This window comes from Hippocampus zosterae, chromosome 6, assembly GCF_025434085.1.
Source record: "Hippocampus zosterae strain Florida chromosome 6, ASM2543408v3, whole genome shotgun sequence".
In the NCBI taxonomy this organism is placed as follows: Eukaryota; Metazoa; Chordata; class Actinopteri; order Syngnathiformes; family Syngnathidae; genus Hippocampus; species Hippocampus zosterae.
Window position 1 is genome coordinate 8847652 of NC_067456.1, and position 16358 is coordinate 8864009.

At 42.5% G+C, this 16358-nt stretch overlaps 1 protein-coding gene across 2 annotated transcripts in view; it reads left to right on the forward strand.

Annotated features, from left to right (window-relative positions):
* LOC127602155 (dmX-like protein 1) overlaps nt 1-14722 on the forward strand; it is a 39974-nt gene extending 25252 nt beyond the window's left edge. For both annotated transcript variants that reach the window (XM_052068062.1, XM_052068063.1), the window contains exons 33-51: nt 133-206; nt 3358-3479; nt 4106-4363; nt 4992-5200; nt 5292-5440; nt 5613-5698; nt 5793-5994; nt 6353-6470; nt 6906-6965; nt 9042-9128; nt 9274-9392; nt 9572-9719; nt 10464-10524; nt 11026-11153; nt 11635-11712; nt 11979-12070; nt 12257-12309; nt 12400-12617; nt 13308-14722. In XM_052068062.1, coding sequence (XP_051924022.1) covers nt 133-206; nt 3358-3479; nt 4106-4363; nt 4992-5200; nt 5292-5440; nt 5613-5698; nt 5793-5994; nt 6353-6470; nt 6906-6965; nt 9042-9128; nt 9274-9392; nt 9572-9719; nt 10464-10524; nt 11026-11153; nt 11635-11712; nt 11979-12070; nt 12257-12309; nt 12400-12617; nt 13308-13568 — 2523 coding nt within the window. In that variant the 3' untranslated portion in view covers nt 13569-14722. The remainder of the gene's footprint in view (nt 1-132; nt 207-3357; nt 3480-4105; nt 4364-4991; nt 5201-5291; nt 5441-5612; nt 5699-5792; nt 5995-6352; nt 6471-6905; nt 6966-9041; nt 9129-9273; nt 9393-9571; nt 9720-10463; nt 10525-11025; nt 11154-11634; nt 11713-11978; nt 12071-12256; nt 12310-12399; nt 12618-13307) is intronic.
* Nucleotides 14723-16358: the final 1636 nt, after the last annotated feature.

A 16358-nucleotide genomic window follows, 5' to 3' on the forward strand; every position in this document is an offset into this window, starting at 1 on the left:
ACATTCAAAATGAAACGTTGTACTTGTGTGTGTGTGTTCATATATATATATTTATATATATATAGAGAGAGAGAGAGAGAAATTGTTTATGTTTACACCTTTTCTGTTTTTGTTTCTGTTTTGTCTTTTCAGATATATGTAATGCACACTTTGGCTGCATCCTTGTCTGCCTGTATATATCAGTGTCTATGTGACGGACACTATAGGTAGGCTAAAATTTTTGCCATCTGTATTCAGAAAATATTTTTGTCATAGGAAGGAATGAACAAACAAATAATCTATACCAAAGTTCATCTGACCATTTAAAAACCTTTAATAAATACGCTGGGACTTTTAAGTAACTTATTGGTATTTTAACACTCATACGGTAGATTTGTGCCACTGGTTGCTGTTTAGATGTAATAATGAAGGGGATGACAGATGCTTTTCACAACTTTTAATGCTTACCTGTCACATATGAAAAGAACTTTGCCACTGTAAAGCGTCAGACATGCTTCCACAGCTTGGGTAACTTAAGAGGCATAATTTTCAATAAAAAAAGAGGAAAAAAAATCTTAGAGGCATTTTAAAGTTTCAACTGCACATACCAAACTACTTATTGCCAAATGTAAGGATGCACCAATACTGTGTTTCAGTACTCAGATTCAAAAGGATGTGTCGATACTACTGAAACACTGAGACCATTTTACTAGCCTGACATTTAACTTCCAGGCAAGTGCAGCAGGGGTCAGGTCAGGTGTGTGGAGATACTTTAATGATGATTTGCAAAAAGGTTGATGAACTCTGCTTAGGCAATGATTGAGTCCGCCAGTGTCTGGCTAGTACCAAGGCTCACAGTTTTTATTTTGTAACTTGTAGTATTCTCAAGAATCAGTCTTGTATGTCTTTTTACTCACTTTATTTAGCAGGTAACACAGAGGTAAAATGGCCCCCTACACGTTCAGTATATCCACCAGACTCTGTTCTTCGTCATCTCTTGTCAACTGTTTATACACCTTTGACATAGTGCTTCCCAGTGAGACACCATAAACCTGAAATTCTTGTTACATTTGAGGGAAATATCTCTTTCAAATGTGAATCCTTGATTAAAATAAAACACATTTTCATTCGTGGTCTCGCCGAGTCCTCAAAATTAGCACTTATACTCTAGCTCTGTCTGAAGAGTAGTAATGTTGGTAAACGTGTTAAGAAAAAAAATGTCACCTGAAAGAGGCTTTATGGGAACCTGCTGGTTTTACACACTCAAATACAACAAAGGTCATCACGTGCACGGTTACTACGACAACACAGGCACGAAAGAATACGGTCAAAACTAAGCGTGCAGTCCTTAAAAAAAAATTCACACCGTTTACGACTCATTCACTCACGCTTAAGAGAACACATACAGCAGATTCATCTAACCTCTGAGGTGAAGACAGTATTTTTTCATTGTTTTTTTTTTTTTTTTTTTTTTTTAATAAAGGCCATGTTAAATGAGAAATAGACCAACTGATTTAGTGAGGCACTTAAGGTCCAAATAGCATTCAGAGCATGCCATAGATAGTTGTTGTCTGTGTATAAAGTCTATGACAGAATGAGGGACATAAAAAAACACGTCCTCAATTAATTACAAAATTTAGAACATAGTACACATTGCTGAGCTGCACTTTAAATAATAATGCGTCCTCCTCTCTTCCAAAATCTCTCCAGGCTCACTGAGCTTCCAGCATTAAGAGTACCAGCCAGCTCAAGCATAAGTAAAATTTTGTCTGTAAGACATCAAGAAACATGACAGAAACTCACAAACACAATGATGAAAGCCTAAATGTCAAACATTTCAAAGAAAGTCAGTGTTCTAAGTTCAGCATTAGACTGCACTGTGATCAACATGATTGGGTAACATTTCATAGTCATGGGAAATAAACAATGTTCCTCCATCTGCCACAAATCTAATTAAAATTTAAAATCAAGACTGACAAATGGCATCTTTAAAAGCTCCATGAACATTTTTCAACATCATTTTTAAGCCTCGAAAGTCACACTACTGTATTCATAAAACCAGGAGAGAAACTCATCTCATTTGTTGTGTCTGATTTGACTGCATGTGTGCATCACCCCATGCTTTATTTAGTATGCATGGTTACCAGTGACCAATGCCCCTTATTTCTATTCATTCTGCCCCAATAACTCTAACAGCAAATGCTAAAATAAAAAAAATAAAAAAACACACCGGGTCCGGTGTCATTAAGGGGGTTATGTCAGAGTCAAATATGGTGGAAAATTAAAGATTATATCAAAGTTACGCTTCCCTTGAAGACATTTTCAAATTGCTCAGAAAGCTGCTGTACTGTACTTTTGCTACATGCGCTGGATCAACCAGTCAAGCTTACATGGAGACTGAGCCAATATTTGTCATTCGAGAGCGCTCAACGTAGAAATGTCTCGAAATAGTTTAAAATACAAAAAAAAAGTGCCTTGTAAAAATATTTCTTCCCCCAACTCCTCCTTGAAATATTTTCACATCATCCTGAAAACACCCTCCCCTGCTGTCAAATATGGTGATGGTGGGTTTCCTTCAGCACTGAGGAGAGTTCATCAAATATTTTGCGGAGCATCATTTGCTGTGACCTAAAAGTGTTCTCAACAGTGTCATGAAATTACTGTATCTCCTCATGGCTGTCATTTCTGCTACTCCACCTGTTGCTTATGTCTGTTTGAAAGTGCTCTATAAATACATTTGTGTTGAGTTAAGTTGAGTCTGGCTGATAACGTAGTATCAGTGTCAACCATCAGGGTAATTTTACCAACAGACATAGAGTGTTCGTGCAGAATCCAAAAACTGGCAGTGCTTGAAGGCACATGAACAAATAACATCCATGTAGACTCTGTTCCTGTTCTGGCTCTGATGAATTGCTAGGTCTGATTCGTAACCCCGTTTTATCGTCAGGCAGCAACACAGAAAAGCAGGCCCTGCAAATTGAATTACCGAACTGAAGCAGCATTAGAGGTGCAACAACCGATTAAGCAGCAAATGATTGATCATCAGAATAATAAGCAATATTGATTCCTCGTTTAGACATAAAATGGTCTCAATCCTTTAAATTTCAGCCTCCCAACAATCAATATTTTCAGATTGCTGTCATCCTCCATGAAAGTCGAGATATTTACATTTAATAAAACTTTTTTAATGAAATGAAAAAAATAATCAACTACTCAGCTAATTGATTATTAAAATAATTGTTAGTTGCAGCCCCAAGTACCATGCTGCACATTAGTATGACACAATAGGCTTTCGAACCACCTTGGATATAAAATATGTCCTGCATTTCTTGTCCCAACAAACCTACTTCTTCACATATTCTGCTGGTTCTTCCGCAGTCACATGAACAACTTCACAGGAATGGTGTATCAGAGCATTTTGCTCTCTCAGAAGCAACAAGCAAGAGTCCCCAGCACGGATGGCTCCATTCAGCCAAACACTTCTCCTGCACAGTGGCCGGGTAATAACCAAGATTAACATATAGATAATTATACGAGGCCTAACCTGTTTTGAGGAAAATACACAACAATGGTAGCAATTTCATCGAGTCCTCTCACTGTTTGTGAAGTCAGCTTTTCATTTATACGAACCTGTCATTCGTTATTCACTCAAGGATGAATATAGCCCAGCATTGCAAATATTGTAATGCCCGAGCTGGCGATGACCACAACTCCCACAGAGTCATTCAAAACGCAGACAGACTCCACTCTCATCCACGTCACTCACCAGACCAGACCGCACTTTTTATCGCCAAAGCCAAACACACTCACAGATTCCACGGTAGAAAGTCAGGATGATTACCCAAGTGTACAAAAAATGTGATTGCTTTTCCTGATGGGAAATGAGGCCTGTAGGCAGTTCTTTGCCTTAAGTGGCGACAAATCCATTCAATATTTGAGTGTTTTATTAGAGTGACTCCCGCTATTTGAAGAAATATCGTAATATTGAACAGTGCACAAACCAGTGGTTTCACCCACATGCAGGACCAAATCCAACTCGGATAAAAGCTTTGTGCTTTCCTTTTCCAAAAGTCTGACTTTCCTAACTTTGCCTCCTGCGTTGGCCCCTCGCTGTGCCACTCTCCAGGTATCGCCTCAATGATCCGTCTGTTGAGCTCAGCGGGTGATGAGAGTCAGCCGGGCCTCGCCGTGCTGCTCTGTGAGATTCTGACAGCTGTTTACCTCAGCCTCTTTGCTCACGGCATGGCCACTCACTCAAGCAACGAGCTCTTTCGGATCATGGCCCACCCTCTCAGCAGCAACCTCTGGGTGACGGTGTTCGGGGGAGGCGCACGAACCCCCGTCATTGAGAAAGCCAGCAGTCCAGCGAAAACTCCCCCGCCAGGTAAGTGAGGATAATTCAATTGGACTTGATTGAGTGTGTGCCAGTGCGGAACAAAGTGGGCCAATTTTAATCAACTGTGCGGAATTAGTTCTCGTCTTTGGGATGTTGTAAGATGTTATCAGACTTACTAAGAGAGTTGTTTAGCTCATGTCCTCGCTGTGCAACTTTACTAGGGCTTTTACTTTAATTGTTGTCTGTTATACAGCACTGCTGTTCAGTGATTTTGCTATCAAGATAAAATCCCCTTAATCCTAAACTAATAAGATGAAATGCTTAAAGCACAGCAGACACAATCCATCTGTTCACTTTTGTTTGCCTAATTTACAGACATAAACGCATGTCACAGTATGATCTCAGGTTTACAGCGCAAACCACAACCAACAGTAATTATTATGAAACAATATTCACCGACAGTGTAAATCACAACCAATAACTTTTCTGAAAGGTTTTTTTTTCATACAGAACCTGCATCTCGTTTCATTTTGCTTGTGTACGTATTGACGTGTTGAGTGACTATTGATCATTGCAATATTTCTCCCATCATTGATTTGTTGCATTGCTTTGATAGCAACTTAAAAAAAAATAAAAATAGATCGATACTTTTAAAATGGGCTTGTTAAATCCACAGCTTCACCAGGAACAGACGTCTCTGATAAAAAGCCCAGACGGTTCCGGCTGCTCTCGTCACGCAGCGGATCGAAGGAAGAATCCAGTATAGAGAAGGAGCCCCCTTCCAGCCCCAAGCCCGAACCTGTGGTGGACCATGAAGCCGCTTCCATTTTCAAAGAATGTTTTGTCCCACCAGAGCTCAGCATTTGGGATTACTTCATCGCTAAAGTAACCTTGAAGATTTTTATTCAAAAAATCTCCAATGTTGTTTTCCTACGAAGCTCATATTCATGATTTTTGTGTTCTATTGTTCCACTAGCCATTCCTGCCACCGTCGGAAAACAGAGTTCAATACGACTCAGAGGAGAGCCAAGGCAGTGAAGATGAAGAAGAGGACGAGGATGACTATGATAATATATTTGACCCCAACTCACCTCAAAAAGAACACACCAACTACAATTCATACAGGTGGATGGATCTGACTTGCCAACATAATTCAAGCCTGACTGTCCTGTTTTTCTGTCTATGGACATAAAAAGCAGGCTTGTCTATAATGTTATAGCCCTAATTTTTATCACAGCCATTGTAAATAATTATATTCCGGACAGCTATTTATAGTGCATGGGTCTTCTACTTCCAGTTGGTGTTTAATGCGCTTGGCAATGGTTCAGCTGGTGCTAGTCAACCTCAAGTCCTTCTACCCCATGGCAGGATATGATCTTTTGGGTCAGTACTAGCCGCGGTGCGCACACGCATCCAGCTAGTTGCAGTGTCGCTATATTGTCATCCTTTGTCTTGTTTTTAATCCCACTTGGCACAGACTTGCCCGGGGCCTCCCCGCTGTGTCACAGTGTGCTGAAGACGCTGCAGCGCTGGGAGCAGGTGCTGCAGAAAAGACTGGAACTCTTTGGAGGTCCTCCCTCTAAGTATATCACCACACAGTTCCAAGAGGAAGCCGTCACGCCAGGCCCTGCCCTACTCAAGCACAAGGCACTGTTTGAACCGTCCAATACCCCATTCAGGTACTCATGTGACCCGAGCGGTGGGCATTCCTATTCATATATCAGAATTCTATCGAAGTGATTGTAGATTCATCATATCAGAGCAATTGGGGGGAAAAAATGCTGTGCGGTGTTATGGTGTATCGCTCTGCCATCAAAGGAGCAGCTCCTTTTCCTATCCCATTTATGGACATTTTATTAAATTGACGTTTGTTTTTAACATCATGTTTTTACTGTCCTTGATAGATGCAGAAGCTTAAATATTCCTTACAAGTCTACAACAGTGACATAAAACGGCAATGTATTTTTTTCCAAGCTTTTAATTTTGCTTCAGTGAGCTCATGCAGCTGACACACGTTTTTTTTATTTTGGTTTCCAGGACGAGCCGCCATTCAGCGCTCCCTGTCAAGCGCCTTTGGCAGTTCTTAGTGAAGCAAGATGAAGTGCAGGAGACGTTCATTAAAAACATCTTCACCAAGAAACATGACGCTGGCGAGGTATACCATATTTAACACGTTCACTGCACTTTATCATGCATGAACGTAGCACACCTACCACATTCAAATGCCACCAAATAACACCGCTTTGCTCATGCAGAATTGGAATCACATCTTTATACAACTACCCGGCAACTAAGTCATTATTACTTCAGATGAAATCCTTTCTTTTGTTTTGTTTAACTGTGCATGATGAAATGTATTGTTACTGCCTCCATCTGCATGATGATGTGTTAATTTCATTCAAGTGATTGCTGTCTGTCTGATTAACATCACAATAATTCACTTTCTCTATGTGTTTGTATGCATGGCCCACTACTTTCTCTATGTTGTGTGTGTGTGTGTGTGTGTGTGTGTGTGTGTGTGTGTGTGCGTGTGTGTGCGTGTGTGTGCGCGCGCTTTGTGTTGTCTATTTTCCCTGCCAAATTATTAAAGTTGGTTGAAGACCAGACTGACATGAAATATTCAGGGATGGACGAGACAGGAAACCATCAGGTACCGCTGTCATATACAGTAAATGTATTGTTATTAATGTGTATACATATGTATTAGGGATGGGGAATAAAGCATGTGGCGTGTCTGTGGACAAATGGTAACATAAAACCCAATCATTTTTATATTGCAAAAACACATCTACCATGCCACTTAAGACAAGAAAATAACCCGTGAAGTGGGAGCTTTTATCGGTAAAAGGTTTACATCCTTTATTTATATGCTCGAAGATGTGTGAATTGGTCACTTGAGGAAAACGTTTGACCCACGTGACATAGTGCCCTGCCATACACGTTTCAGCGATGATGGAAGCGTAGCAATTGTTCACGCTTGCTTTATCCAACAAACAGGCTCATAATATTTTTGATTATCTTTTAATGTGTTATACACATTACTATTGTACTATGCAATTAGTCGGGGAATAAGAGGCAGTTTACCATTTCAACGTGTAAATAATTGTTAAATGGTTTAGATTATTCAGTGCAAAAGCAGTTTTTACTGCTACGCAACGAGGTCATTCTGAGAACTGCCTCAAAGTTCTTCTCTTTATGCACAATGAGGACAACCGGTATAGTTGACCAGCAGAAGAAAAAAAATGTAAATTTACCAGCAGACTGGTGTTCCTTTATGCTGTTAAACGATATCAACCATAGTACAGTGCAGGAGTGTGAGTGGCTGGTCAATGAAAACTTACTGGCATGAGCATTACATTGCCTATTTTTGTATTTTTTTCAGCCGCTGAAAAAAAAAAAAAAAAAAAAGAGATCCCGGATACAAGCGGCTGAAATGAGTTTTCTCCGCTGGGTGTCCGGGCTCTCCCTTAGAGATAAGGTGAGAAGCTCAGTCATCCGGGAGAGGCTCAGAGTCGAGCCGCTTCTCCTCCACATCGAGAGGAGCCAGATGAGGTGGCTTGGGCATCTGATTCGGATGCCTCCTGAGCGCCTCCCCGGTGAGGTGTTCCGGTCATGTCCCACCGGGAGGAGACCCCGAGGAAGACCCAGGACACGCTGGAGAGACTATGTCACCCAGCTTGCCTGGGAACGACTCGGGATCCCCCGGGGAGAGCTGGAAGAAGTAGCTAGGGAGAGGGAAGTCTGGGCTTCCCTGCTAAAGCTGTTGCCCCCGCGACCCGGCCCCGGATAAGCGGTAGATGATGGATGGATGGATGGATTTTTGTATTTTGCCATCGAAAAGCCACGTTGCTGTGTCATCTTGTTACGATGACAAAACAAGAGCACATGCATTTTCACCCAAGAACTGGCACCCCTGTTCTAAGATACATCTCTCCGTTCTATTCAGGTGAAGCATAAACCTACTTTGTTCCATAGGCCGATGTTGTAAACACACCACATTTTCGCTCTTGTGCCTCAGTATGGTCCGAATTGTCTCACCATTTGACAGAACTGACGCATGAAGCTGAATAGATTCTCATTCTTGGACCCAACACTGTCGCAGTAGATCTGCGTCCCACAGAGATATGCGCGCCGCGTAAATGGCAAACTACCATATTTAGATTTCTGCAAGTCAAATCGTACTTTATCGCATCTGACAGACAGAGCCACGGCCGTTTCCTCTCGGATAAAGGCTGTAAAGACTGTGATTTAATCTCCTGCTCCAAGGGTGCGTCTCATGTTGAATAATTGTGGAACCACAAAATAACGGTCACCTCGGCGGTTGTGCCTGTACTTATTGCTCATAGGCCACTACGCGCCCGCTGTGTCATGCTGCTAACCCGGTTATGTTGCTCGCTGGCGGTTAGCACTGCGGCAAGATGAAGCCCCCCCTCCCCACATGTCCTCTCCTAACCCCGCAAGGCACAACAAACTCGCACATAAATACACTGACAGCATGTACAGTGTTGGACACAAAGAAACAGGGCCCGATTCATGCTTTGGCTGCTGGCATGTCATTTTTATCTTGGAAAGCGGGAGGGAAAAAAAAGAATCATTTGACACTTTATTTATCTTGTCAGGTCAATGGTTCCTTGCAGTTAGAAACGGAATACTTTGTGAAGTGATGGCAGCTATTTGCCCTGAAGAAATCTTTATAAAGTTGTGATGATTTGACGTGTGTGTGCAGACTGAGTCAGATCTGGGCTGCCCTGGGGGGAAAGCCCGCATCATTCACAAGGAGTCAGACATCATCACGGCTTTTGCCATCAACAAGGTAGGACCCCTAGGTCCCCTAGATGTGCTGTCACCAAAATCAATGATGTGATCTTTTATGCAATATGTGACCAAAAGTTGGCAAAAACAGGTCTTCTGTACTTTTCTCCACTCACTTGTGTGTCCAATTTGTGTGTTTCTTCCAGGCAAATCGTAATTGCTTAGTCATGGCCTCTACACATGACATTCAGGAGTTGGATGTGTCGTCTATTTTGGCCACACAGATCTTGACGTGGATCGATGACGAGGAGGTTGAGGCGAAAGGGTTAGCGAGGGATTGCCTTTCTCTTGTTAGACGAAAGCTTGGACCAGTGCCATTTGAACACAAAGCCTTGTGTTTTCTTACTGTCAAATCTGCTTGTTAAGATATTGTATTGAAACAACATGGCCGACATCCTTTCGTTTGTGGCTCGACTTTGATGCTAAACGTTATTGTCTCCGCAGAGTGGGCACGGATGATTTCCTCGTAATCCACGCGCATGATGACTTTGTCACCCTGCACGGCACCACGCCGTACACTCGGAGCAGTCCCGGCACGCCCATCAACATGCCTTGGCTAGGAGGCCATCAGACGGGGCGGGGAGCTTCGGTGGTCAGTTCTTCTGATTTCCTTAGCGGGATGTCGCTGCGTCGTGTTTGACAAAGCGTGACTACAGCTAAGCATATCGCATTCAACATTTGCATTCCATTCCATTACGATCAACATGCACTCAGCATCACATTCAACCATCTGAACGTGCTTGCTAAATTGTCAAATAAGCCTCCGATGTTTGCTCTTTGAATTCCCACGCACTGCGCAGAAAGGGCTGCCTTTGGTTTCGATTTGCCGTCAGCAGCTAAAAGATTGATTTGGTTTCACTCGCTGAGACGAATGTTTGTGAGTGACCTTCATTCACATTCGCCAGAGGAACCCCCTTGCTCTTAATAACTCTGCAGTCAGTCAGTAAGAACCACAGCTTCTCAAGACTGTCGGCATTCACATCACACAGCTTAATAGATCTTTGCCTATTTATCAAAAATGGAGTTAATTGTCTGGGTTTATTAGTTGATTGGTATTTTAATACCTTGCTGATGTTGTTTTTAATGAACGTGGCAGCTTTTAAATCCCATCAATTTGTGCAGGTGTAACTGCATCCATTGGGACATATCCAACATTTGCATGACAGATATCCGTGTCAATCACACATAGCCCCTTCGCGCGTACACTTGACAATGTGATGTGTTCGGCGTGCGAAGCTCTTCGTTGTTCTGAGCAGTCGTCACTCAAAAGGTTCTGCACCAGTGTTGGCTCACGTATCTTCTCATCCTCCTCCTCATTTTCACCTTCTTCCTTCAGATGATCAAGAGAAATATCAACAATGTGAGAAGAATGACCTCACATCCCACGCTGCCGTACTGTAAGTACAAATCTGCCTTTCCGGTGACAGTTGAGAGCTTTTTAATTGACACTCTGTTGTCTGCCTTGTTACGTTACATCGCTTTAAATATTTTGCATATAGGCCTCCTATATGCAAAAATTGCCCCCCCCCCCAAAAAAAAAAAATTGAGGGAAGGATGTTGGAATGTCATTATCTGTGTCTTATTTTGTAATGTGTTGGGGGGAAAATGTCAGTTGAAGAAATATCAGCATATTAAATCGGTCGGACAATTAAGTTTTCTGCCGTTGGTAATAGGAACCTTCTACCCTTTATACATTGTCATCAGGATGCACTAGCTTGCAAATGTTGCGTTTCAAGCATGTTTCAGCCCTCAAAGTCGATTCTTTTGTCGTAAGAGTAATGAACTATTCCAATTTTAGACTTAATTTTTTTTTAGGTCTGTGTGTTATTCCTACTTAGGTCTGCTGGGACCTCACAGATGATATAATCCTTGTCTTTCCTTTCTTGTTGTTACTGCAGACTTGACAGGGGCTCAAGACGGGAGCGTGAGGATGTTCGAGTGGGGTCACTCTCAGCAGATCATCTGCTTCAGAAGTCCAGGCAACTCCAGAGTGACCAGGATTCGATTCAACCATCAAGGAAATAAGGTCGCTAAGTCACCCGATTGCTCCCATTGGTCTTCGCCTTATTGAAAAAACATTCACGATTCTTTGCCCTAATGTGAGCTTGTCCCACCGAAAGACATCTTCACACATAATTTCTCGACTTTTCGTGTTGGCACGAAGCACAGCTGGGAGTTGGCTTCAGTGCACATTGTTCTTCAGCTGAGTGCACTCGCCTCCCGCGAAACATGTCCTCAGATGGTGCCTCGACGCCGTCTCCGTCTCCTCTGTCAGCCCAGCCCAAAAAGAGCAAAAGAGACGCTGGCGGAATTTGCAAACATTTCCAACAGTTATGTAAACGCTGCATTTTTAGACCGCGCGGTGTGCATTACCTGAAGCGGGCGACGTAACTCAACAGGTGTCTCCGGTGCAGCTGACATTGAGCCGGCTGCTGTGGAGGAAAAAAAATTACATGGAATGAACTCTCTGACTTAATTCTAACAGAGGAATTGTTGTTTTTGTACAGTTTGGGATCGTGGATGCCGATGGCGCTTTGAGCCTCTGGCAGACCAACACAAGCGGTGCCGCTCCCAAACCTTATCTGGTACGCCTGCACACCCGCCTGTTTGGTCACGTGCTCCCCTTTCTTTCTTTTTTTTTTTTTTTTTTGCTTTGACAACATTTGTCTTCTCCTTTTTTGTTCAAACCCACTCTGGTGATGTCTCATCCACCACCATTGCTCCTCCTCCCCTGGTCTTCTTCCTTCACCTCCTCCTTCTACTCACATTTTTCATTTGGTTTACTATTCCGCTGCCTCTTGATTACTGTCAGTGTTTGTAAGCATCTTGTGTATCTGTGTGTGCGCACCAGACTCTGCAGTGCCACAACAAGACGGCTCATGATTTTGTCTTTGTGGGCTCCTCCTCCCTCATTGCCACTGCGGGTCTGTCCACAGACAACCGGTAACATAATCTACAAAATTCTGTTTTCAATGGAACCGCTAAGGTCCTTTCTGGGACACTGGTTTAATAGATTTTTTTTTTAAACCATCTCAAAGGCCTTAGAGGCGCCACTGCACAATTTATTCAACTGCCTTCCAATGTGTTTCCCTTAACCACGGGAAAAAAGTGCTTTGTTTCTGTCCATAGGAATGTGTGTCTGTGGGACACGTTGGTGACTCCTATTAACAGCCTTGTACACGGTGAGCACGCAGAACACTCGGGACACGATTTCATCATAAAGAAAATGGTGTCAAGATTCGAACGGGTCCTCTGTTCAATTCTTTCTCCAGCCTTCTTCTGCCACGAGTCGGGCGCCACCGTGCTGCTAATGGCGCCCAGGCAGCAGTTGCTGATCACGGGCGGGAGGAAGGGCTGGATCAGCGTTCTGGAGCTCCCTCATCGACACCAGCGGCAGAGCTTCCAGGCCCACGACTCGCCCGTCAAAGCGCTCGCAGTCAACCCGACCGAGGACTGCTTCATCAGCGGCTCCGCCGAAGGCAGCCTCAAGGTGCGTTGTGCCACCTCCACCCAGGAGGGGGGTTAGTGTGTAGCCTGGCTTTCTAATGTTCAACGAGTGAATATTGTCAATAGTGGACGATTCACATTTGCCCTTAAGGAAGTGATTTCCAGCCACTGTGCAGTGGCACTTTTGTGTGCCATGAGAGATCATCAAGAATGTATTGACTTCTTAAAAAAATGAATAAAAAAGCAAAACAGTTTAAGTCTCGCAGGGTATCCAAGCAACTGCAGGCAGGTGTCGGGAATGAGACGAAACGCATCTCATAATCTGACGATTAACACAAATGTGAGGTTTGGCAAACCGTCATCACATCTGCTTTAGATTCCCAACCACCTCCCCCATCATGTGAAGTATTTAATTGCATGCCGGCTGATTGAAAAGCAGCAAGGAGTTCGGAGTGTTTGATGGGCGCGTATGGAACAGCCAGATTATGTGATGTTAATTAAGTCACATATACAGGCTGTGCGCCTGTGAGGGAGCTCATCACATAAAATGACTCCCATGCTGGCTTTTCAAACTGAGCAGCTTCCCATCAGCTTGCTATGCGGCGGGGAAACCATGCGACCAACCTGCTCCATGATTGATGTCAATTAGTGGCTATCACGACCCAGAGACAAATTTCGATTGGTTTCTACGCATTCATCTCAGAAAAAAAAAAAAACTCCCATGTCACTTCAGGTGTGGAACCTGGCCACGCAGTGCCTGCTCTACTGCTTCCCCAACGAACACGCTCGGCAGTCGCTCTTCCGCAACCTGGGCACGGGCGTCATGCAGGTGGAGGTGGGGCCGGCCAATCACGTCTTCTCTTGCGGCGCCGACGGCACCATGAAAATGAGGATCCTTCCCAACCGCTTCAGCGCTAATAATAACACCACCACCACCAGCCCCCAACAGCATCACCATGGCAACCTTAAGAGTGATGTTAAGTTCATCTTGTAGACAAGGACTGCGGAGATGTTTCACCGATATCGTCAGAAACTCACAGTGGTCACAGCGTGTTTTTTTTTTTTGTTTTTTGTGCCCAAGTTGAGATTTGTCTGCAGAGGCAAGAGGTAAGAGAATCTCCTCCCCGTTACACGGGTTGATTGGAAACGTTGGACGATAAGCAAGCATCCAAGCACACTGGATCTGGATGTCCATTCCCGATGGAAACGTTGACTTTGAATGCGCACCTGAGCTGAGATAAATACCACTTGTGTCATTTGTTGCAGTTTAAAGTCGGGAACAAGGTGAGGTCTGTGGCCGCCTGTGAAAAGACTAGAGTAGCTGCAGGCAGGTTCGAGGTAAGGCAAGTTGTGTCTCCGATCTTTCCGGTTCGCTTGCGTCGAAACTTAGCTCAGTCACACGAGGCGTATCAGACGACGCTGGTAAGACATCATCAGAAATGGTCTCTCTTTTTGCACATAACGGAGACACTGAATTACACGACTCGCAAAAAAAGGTTGGGATATTAGGATTGAAACGAACAGTTGGAAATGTGCGATCAAAGGTTGAGAGGTCAAATTAAGTTGACCTGTCCAGCTCAGTGTGCATATCAGGTTCATCCTTAAATTCACACTTTTTGTGAGCCGTGTAAAATGTCAATAAAGCAGTTGAATAGAATGTAAATATGACGCCATGTACAGCACAGTAGACAGATCTGTATTCATCGCCAATTGTATGAAGTGTCCTTAATCTTTGGCTACTAACTAGCTATAGTGGTCTATATTCTTCGTATAAAATTGCACAAAATGTAGCTTTAATTTAACCCGTGCCCTCTTTGAAATGGGCGCACCCTTTTTCCTATTTTTGGGGAGGTACAGGGGGGCTGCTGTTGCTGCTGTTATTCTCCGAATAAGCTCAAAAGAAGTGTTGTGGGTGAGCAGGTTTTAAATGTTGATTTGTACAGATGTTTTATTCCAATAACAGCACAATTTCTGCTACTAAATGTCATTCATTCTGGATACTTTGAATTAAAATTGTTTTTTTTTTGTTGTTGTTTTCCCAACTATTTAAATTCTTCTTAATCACCTGAGAGTTTGTTCTCCTGAAGGAACAAAACGCGCGCTAGTTTTGACTTCCTGGAAGATGACATTATACCACACTGAAAAGAGGGGAAAAAAAACCACAATTATGACAATTAAGTTGTAGTTTAGAATGAAGGCATAATATTACTAATAGTCTTGTAGCTTGCAAGAATAAAGCTGTAATATAACTGGAAAATAAATTCATTCTCATACTTACTCTTCAATCTAAATATTAGAAATGACACTTTCTCAAAAATTTTGATCTATCAAAAATAACTGCAACAAAATTTATACGACAAGGCAAAGACATTTTCATTAATTGGAACATTACTGGAAAAGGTCCTAATATTGCATCTGTTATAAGTTAATCTTACTTGGCAAGAAAGTTAGGACGGTCTTTCTATTACAAGAAATGTACAACTTGTAATAAATGCACAATTGCGATTGCGGGGTGGGGGAGGGTGTCACACTATTCTTGCTTCATTCACGTAAAACCGCATTGATATTCTTGAAACATTTAAAAGCTATTCTCGTAACCTTGCATATTGTCATACTACAATTATATTCTCATTAAAATGTGGCTTTTTTTCCTCACCCCCAAAAAAGTCTATTTTTATATATCAACTGTATTCTTTATCAGCTTTAAGGGGGGGCCTTCACACTCCTTCATGTTGACTTGTCATCCTTCCACTTCCTTGTTGCATAAGCATTTTTGCAAGTTTCTTGGACAATTGTGTACAAATCCAACTATTTATGAAATGTGTTGACTGATAGAAAGGTACACAAGGCTTCTCTTTTACTTCTTCGGCCCAAACAATGACAATTCATGCAATTCATGTTTTCTTTTGTCTTGCCAAACTTCTTCAGCAGTGTCTGCTGGCGGGGTTACTCCTTGTGGAATGGTTAAATATAATTTTATCCGAGGCAAATGTTTGCTTCTATACACGCTGGAGAGTGGAATAAATTTGATCAAGGTGAGCGCTTTAGCCTTCTTTTTCAAAAGACTCATCTTCTCAAAACGATTCACCACAATAAAACAACTGTGAATTTGATATGTTTGTTTCATTTCATGATGCAGAATAAATTCAATCACTTGTATAAGGATGAACACTTGAAAACAGATAATTGAATTATCTCTGGAAACAGAAAAAGGTTTTTGGATTATTTTTTTTTTGTCAAACATTTGGCTCAGATTAACATTTAAACTGTCACATTTTTATTGTTAAAAAGTAAATTAAAGGGGATGCATTTTATTTCTCATATACAAATGAGTCACTGCTCACCCCGCTCCCTTGTACCGCTGGAACAATGCTGTGTAGCTTTTGTTGCCATGACGACCGGGATGACGCTCGAACGGTGTAACAGGCACTCCATCATGAAGCCAAAGAATTCAACTGAATTAGTGTGCAGGTGGCAGTTTGTGATGGACGTTTGAAAGTGGCACAGAATCTGGGCACAGCCAATGTGCCAAGTAACTGATGCAAAACTCTTTTTGGGAGCAGTTGTTTAAATGGCTCCACACCATGGGGGCGAATCTCTCAACTGTGACACAGATTTAGGAACCACTATATCACCCTGCTGCCTATTAACGTACAATATTAATCATTGCATCAATGAAGTAATGAGAACAGATTGAGCTTTAAGTCTGTTTAATTAAAAGAACAAACAATGTCCACATCAGCATTGATTAGAAGAGAAAACAAAACATTTCTGTACAGTTCAG